Source organism: Lutra lutra, chromosome 4, assembly GCF_902655055.1.
Source record: "Lutra lutra chromosome 4, mLutLut1.2, whole genome shotgun sequence".
NCBI classification, from domain to species: domain Eukaryota; kingdom Metazoa; phylum Chordata; class Mammalia; order Carnivora; family Mustelidae; genus Lutra; species Lutra lutra.
Window position 1 is genome coordinate 126,330,112 of NC_062281.1, and position 12,240 is coordinate 126,342,351.

Here is a 12,240-nt window from a genome sequence, read left to right on the forward strand (position 1 = left end):
TAACAGGAAGCTTCCCCATCAATACGAATTTTGTGCCACGAAAGACAGGGGAACAGGAAGCCCATTCTCAACCACGCACGGCTTTGTCTTATGTTCCAGGAACCCTACGCTTCCTGCTGTGTATGTGAGGGCAGTATTCCTATTTCTCTTGGTTGTTTTGGACGCGCATTTCTCATTTGGCAACCGGTTTCTAATAAAGAAGTACTTAAATATTTGTTCAGGAAATGAAGTAGGAACAACCAGCCAAGGTTTACACCTGGGTTTTTTTCCACTGATATTAGAGGCACAATACGGAACTGGCTGTCAGGGTCTGGGTTCCTCTGCCTGCATTGTACTTCACCTCTTGGTCAGAATTTTGTGTTTAATCAGGATTCCTCATTCTCTGCTCCCACTACTTCCCTGGAGGGGAGGATCTTCCTTCAATCTATTTCTCAGTGTCACTTCACCTTCTCGCCTGATATTTTCCTGCTTAGAAAAAGTGGTGAAATTGAATGTGTGGGGATATTGGATTTCCTCCGGTAAGGCAAAATAAGAGAAATTTTCTAAACAGTGGTCCAAATCTCTGAGTAAAAATGAAGCTATTATTTTGGTGGTGTCTCTTATGTCATGTTTTGGAAATATGCTTATATTCTGTGTGATTCCATTTCATTGGTGTCATGATGTAGTGATTCTTACTGAAGCCAATAATGTTGATATTTTAAAAAAGTCTTGGGGACATAATTAAAAGCAATAAAGGACAACCCAGTTCCTCAATTAAAAAAAAAAGCCTCTTCGTTTTCTCTCAGAAAATAAGTCAATAACTGAGTTGCTTACAATTGCTTCATGATTTGATGTAATCTAAAACCTTTTTTTAAATGCACCCTATAGCCTGTGAAGCATTCCTGGCTACTATATTTAGGAATATCCAGGAAAAGAAGCTGTCTTTTTACACTCATTTTCCACAACTGACCTACTGAGCTACTGTTGGCCTTCATATCCTCAGCTGGAGGACTCTGACAGTGATTCAATGAGCTGGTGTTGAATGTGGTCATGAAGCCATTGTGTGCCTTTGGTGTACAATGTGAAGGAGCTCTGGGAAGATTCTGTGAGGAACTTTATCCTTACAATTGATGAAATGTGTTATTCTAACTAGGAGGGTAACGGCTAGCTAAGGTTAAATGAGTTATAGCCCTGTGAAGAGAGGCTTTCTGACAAAGGGGAAGACCATGGACCAGAGAGTAGGTAGGCCTATGCATGTGCCTCTGGACAGCTTTATATAACACATAGGTTGGGTATTATTTTGACTATCGAATGTTGGACAAGACTAATACAATCTCTGCCTCTAGTTAGCAGGGACTATAGACAGGCAAGTACAAGCAACTTCAGTATAATTTGATAAATGTTATTATAAAGGTGAATGGAAGGTTCTTATTGACAAAGGCAAGAGAAGGGCAACAATGCCCAGTGCAACCAAGATGTTGGCCCAGATCATCTTGGCAATTGAGATTAAAAACCAGTCGGTCTGATCTTGAATTCTGCTTTCTATTAGAACTCCAGGTTGGCAGGTGGGGGAGTTCTGTCTCACCATCACCTCTGGCACAGAATTCCAGCTTCCAAAGAACACCTCATCTCCCTTGAATGTCACCCACTATTGTTGCTCCTCTTTTGGCTCTATGCCAATCAGACATGGAAATCAGCCCGTTTACTGTCATTTTCTTTCCATAATCTACCACTTGAGGCCTGCGTGTGAGCAGGTTTTACTGAGGGTACAAAACGTTGAATGGTTTTACATTACCACAAGGACTTGCTCCCGGTCTCCCTCTGTGTTTCTTATGCTTTCTAATTCCTAGCTCTCATCTACTCTATTTTATTTGGCAGAGCAGTTTAGCTCTTTTGCCCTCCTGGCTCTGAGGCTAGTGTTGGGCCTCCAAAGCTCAATATTATACTCAGCCAAAGTAAGAACCATCTGTCCCAACTAAGGTGAATTACAGAGGCTCCACCATGTTGCTCTTTCATTTCTCTTCCCAGTGGGGAAGGGAACAGGGGAAATGCTAATTTCCTCACTGATGGGTTATGGTCCCGGCCTCCATCCCCAACCTTGGAAAGCAGAAGAAGCTGCAGGCAGTTTTGATTTTACATAACAACCTATAATTTAAAACAGAGTTGCTGCTGGGATTAAATAATTTTAAAAAGCACCCAGAACAGTGCCTGGTGCACCTTATAAATAAATAAATTCTTACCTTGTAACTTGGCTCTGAAGGCTGGTCTTAATGGCCGGTGAATAAAGTGACTATCAGCACACATAGGGACAGCTCTCTGCACGTTTTGAGTGAATACTCACACATATATATGTATTGTAGTGCTAGCGTCTAACACAGTATTATGGGGATTAAATTTATTGACCTATGCAAAGGCCCAGCACGCTGTAAGTGCTGAGTCATTTTACACATTGACTTCTCTATAAGTGAGTGTTGGGAATGCATACATGCGTGCAACCAAATATTATTGTTTGGTTTTACTTGTCACCCCTGGTTGGAATGCAGTGTCTTGTCACCGAACAGCAGATGGTGCCTGGAACATTGGGAGACTGCCCACAGTGAGCCAGCAGCCTGCTTACCTCTGTCTCTTTGGCTGGTTAGCTCATTGCCGGATCAAGTCCGGATAGCAGGTTTAATCTGCATTTGGGCAAGTTAGTTCTGGGCCTTGCGCTAGAACCCTAGCTCTCAACCTACTATTTGGAAAATGATAAATTAAAAGGAAGACCACCTGGAAACCTTCATGAGGGCCACTGCCACTCATCCCCACCATAGCATAAGCAATCCGTTCCTCAAGGCGTATTGACTGCGGGTCTATATTGCATTATAACAGGAGGGGGCTCCTTTGTATTTCTGTCAGAGGGATAAGATAGCAAGTCCCGAATGAATTGGCAGAGTTTGGCAGCCAGAAGGCTTCCATATGTAATCAGTTCACACCTTACCCAGTGATACTACTGGATATAGTGCTGAATGTGCCAATAATTTGGCATCGCCATAGAGTCTGATGACATAATCCTTAAGGTCTTACATTGATTCAGATTCTGTGCCAGCTGACTTCAAGTTGCTAAGACTGGGGGTTTGGTAGGTTAGCGTTAAGTCCTTTGGAAGCTTTAGATTCTATGTTATGCATTTTTGTATGAATCAAATGAACGATTAACAACAGGTTACCTTGGAGGCATAGGCTTCGTATAGCTGTTGTAATGTCCTTCCCAACACACTGTTGGTGGTATTCATGAGCTGCTTACTCCTCTTCCAGCTTCTGGTGGTGGAGTCTAGGTATAGGTACTCTAACCCAGTCTGTCTGCTTTCCTTGTCTTGCCTTTTAGGTAACTTATAAAAGGTAAACCTAACAAAGGAAATAATCACGAATTACTAACATCTATTGACTGCTCCCCTGGTGTGAAGCACCGAAACATACCATTTTACTTGTGTTTCCTAAGTCCGAGGAAAAGGATTTGCTCCAGCTTTCCACCTCTATTTTTACCCTTGGCTTTGGTCCTTCCCAGAGAAGGAATGTGAATCTCACTGGACATGTCCCGAGACAGTAGCCGGCCTGGCAGGAAGGGTCCCTGTAGGTGAAGCCCATGTACTCATTCTACACGTTGACTGTGGCTGTCTTCTGTTTCCACAGTCCATATGGCTGCCCTAGGGAGAGGCCAAAGCCCAGGGCTAGACAGCAAAGGCCTTGGATGTGTTTTTCTCTTCTGCCCCAAGTGCTTGGCATGCTCACGTCTTTGTAGTTGGCTGGCTGGGTCTGAGATTTGAGTCTGGCCTGCAGAGTAGATGGCGTCTCCCTTGACCCTCTGGCCTCAGCCACATTCTTCAGCTGTTTATCAGACTGCCCTGCATTGAGGGTTCGGGGCCAAGACCAGCCGATCAAGTAAGCATTTTGCCTTCTTTACTATTATCTTCTGTTTGTATATCTTCTTCAGGTATCTCATAGGGAGGGGAGGTGGCCGGATCATGGAGCCCAGGGCTTCTCAATGGGCCTGTGCTCACATTTCAGGCCAGATCATCCTTTGTTGCGGGGGGATGTCCTGGGTATCGCAGCCCCCCTGGCCTCTACCTACCAGATGACATAGTACTCCGCAGCTGTGCCAATCAAAAATGTTTGCAGACAATGTTGAAAGTCCCCTGAGGGCAAAGCTGCCGGGTCTAGCCAAATACTCTCTAATGCAAAAATCCCACAATGCACTGTCAAATACTCACAAGAAAGCAAACATCTTAACGCATTCACTATTGCCGCATGCCAGTACCTCACGCTGCACATAAAAGCTTCACATTCTACACTTGCTGTATTCATATGTGCATTTTCCCGCCCCGTGCATGCGTTCTTACTCTGAGGGCAGGGTCCTCACACGTGGCCAGGATCATAAGATCATTCTTTGGTACTGGCCTGATGTTGTTCTGCCCATTGACTCTCACCGTGAGTTGTAACAGCTCGAGGTTGCCTCCCTGTTTGCTCAGGCTCAGAATTCCCTCTGAAGGGTATTGCTAAGTAACATGTCCATTCAGCTGTGGCAAAAATATATTTTATGTGTCATTCATGCTGTAGTGGCCTGCCACTGCAGAGCTGGAGATCTGTGTCACGACACACCAGATGAGAACTCATGCATTTAAACATTTTTCTTGGGTAACCATTTCCAATTATATTCTGAAGACTCCTGGATCTCTTTGTAACCCAGACCTCTACACTGAGGTCCAGAGAAGCCTAAATGCATACATGTCCCAGAGACCTCCAGCTCCATAGTTTTGAAACCAAGTTTATAATATTTTGTCCAACTCTGCTCTTCTCCGCAGCTGGGGAACACATCTGTATGGTCAGAGACGCCAACAGTCTGAAAGTCTTTCCTAACTCGGCTCTCTCTCCTACGAACCTCAACCCATTTGTGGACAAGTTTTCTCAGAATGTGCCTTCCTCTCTAATTTGACTGCCATTTTTCTAACGTGCGTTGGCATATCATCTCACCCATAATGTGAGTCCTGTAGTTCTCCATGACTCTAGACTGGTCTCCATGAAGCTGGCCTTCCCAGTATTGCCAGTGGACTTTCTCAAATATGAACCTGACCACTTCGCATCCCTGTTTGAAGGTCTTTAGTAGCTCCCTTGGAGGGTCAAGGGCAGATTCTGCAGCCCAGCACACAAAGCCCTTTTTGAACTGTCTGTTGCCTCTTGCTGAACTTCCCTCCTGCCATCTCTTCATGTTGTGAAGGACCAGCAACACTGAACTGCTTCCACACTCTCTCCATGGGTTTCTACCTTTTTGCCCCTATACCTCCTCACCGCTCCCTCATGGGCCTGAGATGCCCTTGCAGCTCCCTGGTTTTTCTGACCAGCTCATCATTGTTCTTAAAACTTAGCTCAAAACAGGGATGCCTGGGTGGCTCAGTCCGTTATGTGTCTGCCTTCTGCTCAGGTCATGATCCCAGGTCTGAGTCCCATGTGGGCTCCTTGCTTCATGCGGAGTCTGCCTTTCTCTCTCTCTCTCATGAATAAATAAAGTCTTAAACAACAACAACAACAACTTAGCTCAAAACTACTTCCTCAGAGAAGATTTTTGGGCTGTCTGCTCCCCAATGACCCCGTCTATGCCCTCACCGCATAACTGAGCTCCTGGAGGGCAAGAACCATATTTCATTCATACCTGTGTTTTCAATACTCAGCACAGGGCCTGGCATAAGCTCAGTAACTGCTTGCTGAGAGACTGAATGAGTGTATCTGTGGTCTTTAGCTTGAAGTTTACACAAAGCTTGACACCAACCATAATGTCAAAACCAAAGACCTTAATGAAAGAGTGAAAAGGTGATCTAAGCTTTAGAAGAATCCATGGCGGGGCGCCTGGGTGGCTCAGTGGGTTAAAGCCTCTGCCTTCGGCTCAGGTCATGGTCCCAGGGTCCTGGGATCGAGCCCCACGTGGGGCACTCTGTTCAGCGGGGAGCCTGCTCCCTCCTCTCTCTCTCTCTGTCTGCCTCTCTGCCTACTTGTGATCTCTATCTGTCAAATAAATAAATAAAATCTTTAAAAAAAAAAAAAGAAGAAGAACCCATGGCTATAATGAGGTGCTGTGCTTAGTCTCTCTGACACCATGAAGGACGCCAGCGATCCAGCACCCACTCCAACAACTGCCGCGTGCTGCCTAATCAATGCCGTCAACCCAGCCGTGCTGCGCTCCATCAAGCCCTCTTTCTCCTTCTCAGAAGGACAAGAGCAAGTTCTCGGACAAAAAGAAATCTGCCTTCTTGCCTTTCTCCCTCTCTAAAAGGATGTTGGAAAGTTCCGTTAGGAAAGGCACAATGCAATGAGAGGAAATTGCCAACAGAGAGAGGTTGTCAGCTCTCTCCCACCTCTGTGGCCTCCAGACTTGTCCCATTGGGGCCAGCGAATCAGGCTCACGAGGGGCTGCTGAGCTCTTCCTCAGGGGGAAGCCCCCCACTCAGGAGCCTGCTCCTATTTGGATATGTGGGTCATTTACACACTTTAATTTCCTCTTTTTAAAAGGGAAAGGCAGGGTGGAAGATTCCTTTAGGACTTTACAGTGAGCCGCTTTGCCTCAGACCCTCTGGCTTTCTACCTGCATGCCCGAATCCTCCCGTTTCATTTACCTACCAATCCACAGCTTCGCCTTCCTCATTCCTGCACGATATTGTTGTTGCTTCCAGAACCCCAAACAGGCCAAAGAAGAGCAAAGCAAGGGCTGTTCTCAGAAGTCTTGCTGTCATTTTTTTTTTTTTTTTAATCTGCCACCTTTACCCCCTGCCACCGTGGGAAACTTGCCCCCGAGACTGAGGGCTCTGAGTCTCAGGTCTGTCCCAGGCTGTGCGGGTGCTGATGTTGGATTGCATTTACCTCTGCCGTTAGCTGTTTGGGCATTTCCAGAACGGAGCGAACCTCATGTCATTGTGTGGTTCTGTCACAACGTGCCAGCGTGACTCCACTCCGGAGGCTTTTGTGCTCAATTGTTGCCTGGTTTGCAAAGTCATCAGAAGTTCTGGAGAGAACAAAGGGATAGATAGTTAACTCTTTGGAGTGAACACCATGTGGTAGGAAGTTCAGTAGGCAGGGAAACTCCATCTTGATCAGTAGATGTGGAATTAAATATATGTCATGTTTTTTTTTCCCTCATGATGCTCTAGAAGTGAAAACAAATGCTTGTCGTTCACACATTAAGCAGAAATGACTAAACCTTCTGTCTTAGTCGTAGTTGGGATCTATCACTTCTAACACGCTCGGTCTTAAAGAAACATTTCCTAAAGTCTACTTCAAAGGGTTGTCTCAAAGTCAGAGCAAATTTAGTTGTATTTTACCAAAGATGTTTACATATTGTCTCCACCTCTGGTTTTAGCCAATCTATGCGGTGCTTTCGTTTCAAGAGGTCTTGGTGTCCAATTGGTTTTAATGCAATCAGGTAAATATGTTGACCACTCACCCTTCAGGTCAAATACAAAATATTAGAAAACATCTGTTTTGCCCAAACCATTCTTTTTTACTCTTGAAACTGAATTTGAAGTTGAAGGCTAAGAGAAAATGGCTCATTACGATCATGACTATAAAAAGGTGAGACCATTCTCTTTGTGGAGGAGGGAAGAGAGTAGAGAGGGATAGAAAAAGAATTTCTCTAATTGACTCAATTATTAAAGATGCTGTCATAAAAAGTAGTGATTTACCTTATGCCTGGAAATCATTATGGCTCTGATCTCTCCCTCTGGTTATGGGTCCAGATAGTCACTTAGAGACCCAGACCAAACTGGAATCTTCCAAATATTCTATGGTTGAGTTGGAGTTTTTCAGGACTCAGGGTTCATGGGAAAGTGAGGGGTTGGGGCTCTATTTCTTTAAAGACAGAGTTTTGTGAGGGATGTCTGGACCACCTGCCCACATTTTCCTGTGCTTGCAGAAGGGGCAGAATTCCGGGCCTCACTGCGGATCTGCTAACTCAGAATTCTTCTGCTTGGGTGTAGGAATCTGCATTTTTTTTTTTTACAAGGTTTAAGGCGATGCTAGTACACCCTAAACTTTGAGGTTTGCTGCCCTGAGCCAAGGCTGTGCTGTATCTGATAGGTTTGCAACCTATCAAATTGGTAAATAAAAAAATTTTTTTTTCTGATCATTTCTCTGTGGGTATCATTTTGTTCTATATATGTTTTTATTGCATTCAGAAAAAAAGTATTTCAACAACCTCAAACTTTCAATCAATTTTTAAAAACGTTCATAGCATGAAGTTTATTTTTCTAAGTTAAAATAAAATTAATTTTATCTTGTGATAGCTCTTGGTAGTATAATGGTAATAGCTGAGTACCCCAGGCTTAAGATTCACTGATGCATTTAGAGAGTGTAAACAACTTGTTTTCAGTTATGTAGGTTAATGAACATTTGTTGAACAGTATATAAGACAATTCCTATTTTCTCCTCATTCCATGCTTAGCATGGGGCCTGGCCAAAAGTAAATGATCCACAAATGTTAGCTAAGATCATTTTTATTACAACCTGAGCCCTTCCTGTGTTTGGGCTGGGGCACATCTGTGTTAGGATGTTATCTGCTAAATCCATTTTTGTTTCAAGCTCTGGAAAAACGCTATTAGGTCACTTTCTTTCAGAGACAACTTTAGTTAAGCTTTCTTATCTCCAGTTGTTGCTGACCTGAGCAGGCCGATGGCTCAGTCGGTGACCTTTCTTACGCAATCACTTGTTATTGAACCCTACACTGGGCATTGAGGGGCTTCAGGGATTTCAACACTATCCTAAAGACTAGATTCTAGTGAGTCCTGGATTCTGCTAAAAACAGCAAATTAATGTGAAAAGAAACTGAATTTGGCAGATGGAGAAAATGCAAACTGGATAGAATGGTTTTCACATTACCCACTTTTGAAGACCAAGTAAGTAGTAGAAGATGACAAAAATACCACAGATCCTTCACTGTACAATTACTTCTCAAAACAGTAGAAAATCCCTTCATTATAGCTTAACCAAGTCTAGTGAACGAGGTAGAGTTCGTCACTTGGTCATGGGCTTCTTAGTTCATAGTTGAAAGTTTGCATTCATTCATCCAGTATTTCTGGAAAATCTCAGTCCTGCCTGATCTCCTTGAAATTGTGCCTTTTCCACATTCTCTCTGTCATATCATCCTAGTGCATTTTATGTCTCTTGCATATACTCTGTCTCCTATGTGTCTGTATTAACCCTAATTCTTTATTTGGATCTATCTTCCAGTTCTCAAATTCTCTCTTAGGCAATATTATTCTGTTACTTAATTTATCTCTTCCAAATAACTAATTTTATTTCTTCAGTTGTGTTTAATCTGTTTCTTAATGCATTTAGTATTGCATTTCTAGAGGTTCAATTTTTTTTCCCTTCAGATTTGCTAGGTCTTTTTTATGGCCTCTTGTTTTTTGCTCAAGAGAAGAGACACTCTGTATCAAGAAGGAGATATATTCAGTTCTTTTATTTCTGTAAAAATATTAAATATGTTACTTTATATTTTATGTTTGATAATTCCAATATCCAATGTCTCTTTAGGTCATACTTTGCTGTATGTTGTTTATGCAATTCTCTCTCATGATACCTCACTACCCTGTCTGCTTTTTTATTTTTGGCTGTGAGTCCATATTCTTTGAATTCTTATCTGTGAAAATTTCTTGAGGTTGAGATAAAGTTGGGTTTCTCCAAACCCTGGTCTAGAGGGCCTTCACTGAAATTTGGTCATCCTTTGAGGATTTCTGAAAGTCAGACTGCTGGCTTTACTTTTTCATTTTCAATAGCTTTTTGGGTTGTGATTTACATGTTAGAAAATTTATCTGTTTAAGTTTAATGTTCAAACTTTTATAGGACTGTTGATGTGCTGAGTAAAATCTAAAATATGACAGATTGAAGGAAAAATTGATATCCTTATTGTGGGAGGAAGTGGGAAGGACTGGAATTATTTTGATGAAAACTGATGAGAAAAGCAACATGATACAAGTACTCGTGAAACAAAGAATTGTTTATGAAAAATGTTAAAGGAAAACCTAAATAGAATTAATGGAAGAAGACTGGACAATTTTATTTTGTTAATTACTATCTACCATTCATAGCTTTGTGGATGCCAATCTCTTCTGGAAGCTATCCTTGATCTCCCTCAATCTGGCTTAGGTATCCCAGAGTTAACTGTATTTTTTTCAACGCGAGTCATTATCACAATGTGTTCTAATTATTTGGTTATGTTTCTGAGTCTTTCTCTCAAGAGCAGGGATCAACAAACTGTTGTTGACCAAATATGACCCACTGCCTGTTTGTGTAAATAAGGTTTTATTGGAACACAACAACATCCATTCATTTATGCATTATGTATAACTATTTATGCTGTAATGGCGGAGTTGAGTAGTTGCAACAGAGACTAGATGGTCTGCAAAGCCTAAAATACGAACTTTTTGATTTTTTACTGAACGGCTTTGTTCTAGTGTAGAGGGTATAAACTTCTGGTGTATAATCTATCAGGGCAGAACAATGTTTCCTGGTTTGTTATTGTATCTCTTGTACTTACCATGGTGCTTATTACCTAGAAGGAGCTAAATAAATACAGACGAGGCATGGATTGAATGAAAACGGTTTCAGATGTTTCTATTCTGGGGTTATGTGGAATTTATAATGGATTAAATCTAGACAGATAAATAAAAAGGAGTATGCAGGCAAAATCCAATTTTAAAGAACTTGTAATGTTATCTCAAAAAGGCAAATGGGTATAGTGAAAACAATCAGGCAGACCTGAGTTCCCTGCCTGACCCTGCCTCTCCAAAGTCTTCTGGTTTGGGTTTCCCCCACCCCGCCAAGATTTAATTTGTAAGTAATCACCGTACCCAACGTGGGGCTCAAACTCACAAACCCTAGATCAAGAGTCACATATTCCACTGACTGAGCCAGCCAGGTGCCCCTGCAACTGCTATGTGGTTTTGACCAAACCATTTAACCTCAACACTGCCAGCTTCCTTTTCTCAAGGTGAGGCTCATGATCTGTGCTTTCACAGAGTGCTCTCAGGGTTCAGGGAGAGGCTGGGTACGTAGCCTCTGGCACACGACTAATGCTTATTAGGTGCTGGTTCCTACCCTCCTTGTTTCCTGTTTCTTCTGTGCCACAGTTATGTCTTCGTCTTTGCTGATGGGCTAAAAACAGTCCTTTGATGATATGGGTTTAATGACCACAAATAAACCAACATCACTCCTGTTTGCTGTCGCCCTTGCCCAGATGAAAGTCAGTCTTTGACTCAAATGTAGTACCTGTTACTGAAGACACGAAGCTGAATTTTCATCCTGCCTCCAAGGTCCATTAACTTTTCATTGTTCCCTTACTTCACAACTTAAACATCCTAACCGTACACACAGAATCAATCAGAGTGAAGAATTCCCCTGCAATTTAAAACCATGACTTAAGTTCTAGAGAAAGCGATGGGCTGGACCAGGGTATTTCTGGGCATCAGTGAGTTCCACCTGGTGCAGTGTAAGCAGAATAAAGCTCTTCAGTCTCAGCAGGGCTCTTTCCACAGTCCCAGTCTACCTGGTAGCCCCGGGACTTTGGACAGCTCACTTACACGCCATTTCTTTTAAAACAGGGATTCTTCCTCTTAAATGGCAGGGAGTTTGGGAGGAATAGATAAGATAATGTAGAGTCCAATGAATGGAATTTTAAAAATGGCATAGAAACTTAAGTTTCTGCAGTAGCATGTACTTTTCCCTCCCTCTGTATCCTTTCTCTCCCTAAAGAATGTGTTGGCCATCCAGAGTCTCATCCCTAAAGACTCTGCCTGTAGTGGGAAAGAGCATGTCATTGGGAGGCGGCGCTCCCCCTGCCTTCTGTCACCTAGTAATTGTGTGACCTTGGCAGGATACCTAACCCTGCATCTCCCTTGGTCAAACATGGATTAAAAATACCAATGTCGCAGGGTCCCTGTAAAGGATCAGAGGGAATAATACATGCCAAGTTCCTGACCCTGATGAAACCCTCGCTAAATGGTTGCTACTGTTATTTTTATTCTCAAGACTTACACATTTGGAAAGAGGTATCTTTCAATGTATGTGTTTCAGTAAAATTTTCTTCCCACCGTGTTCCTGGAGGTCTCCATCAATTCTTTGTTGAGGCGGTTCCTGCCCCCAATCTAGAAGCTCCCGAGGTCCTTGTTCCAGTTCCCAGCCTTAAGGCTACTGGCGCCAGGGAGAGGCGGGCAAGAACATTAGCATTTCCCCTGACATTTAGTGACT

The 12,240-nt window shown here is 42.9% G+C and overlaps 2 protein-coding genes across 5 annotated transcripts in view; one reads left to right on the top strand and one right to left on the bottom strand.

Moving 5' to 3' along the window:
• LOC125098225 (uricase) overlaps positions 1-12,240 on the top strand; it is a 61,029-nt gene that overhangs the window by 23,238 nt on the left and 25,551 nt on the right. The window contains exon 1 of one of the 4 annotated variants that reach the window (XM_047726797.1): positions 3,653-3,894. The exons of 2 other annotated variants lie outside the window; for them this stretch is intronic. Coding sequence is in view for 1 of the 2 variants with exons in the window: in XM_047726795.1 (XP_047582751.1) it covers positions 7,540-7,569 (30 nt within the window). In the remaining variant the exon portion in view is untranslated. Of the gene's footprint in view, positions 1-3,652; positions 3,895-6,975; positions 7,570-12,240 lie in introns of those variants that run through there. One more of the 4 variants, XM_047726795.1, reaches the window with a different exon arrangement.
• DNASE2B (deoxyribonuclease 2 beta) overlaps positions 1-12,240 on the bottom strand; it is a 67,224-nt gene that overhangs the window by 9,595 nt on the left and 45,389 nt on the right. The window contains exons 4-5 of the mRNA XM_047726792.1: positions 6,622-7,003; positions 3,183-3,360 (exon numbers count right to left, since the gene is read on the bottom strand). Of these exons, the coding sequence (XP_047582748.1) occupies positions 3,183-3,360; positions 6,622-6,734 (291 nt within the window). The 5' untranslated portion in view covers positions 6,735-7,003. The remainder of the gene's footprint in view (positions 1-3,182; positions 3,361-6,621; positions 7,004-12,240) is intronic.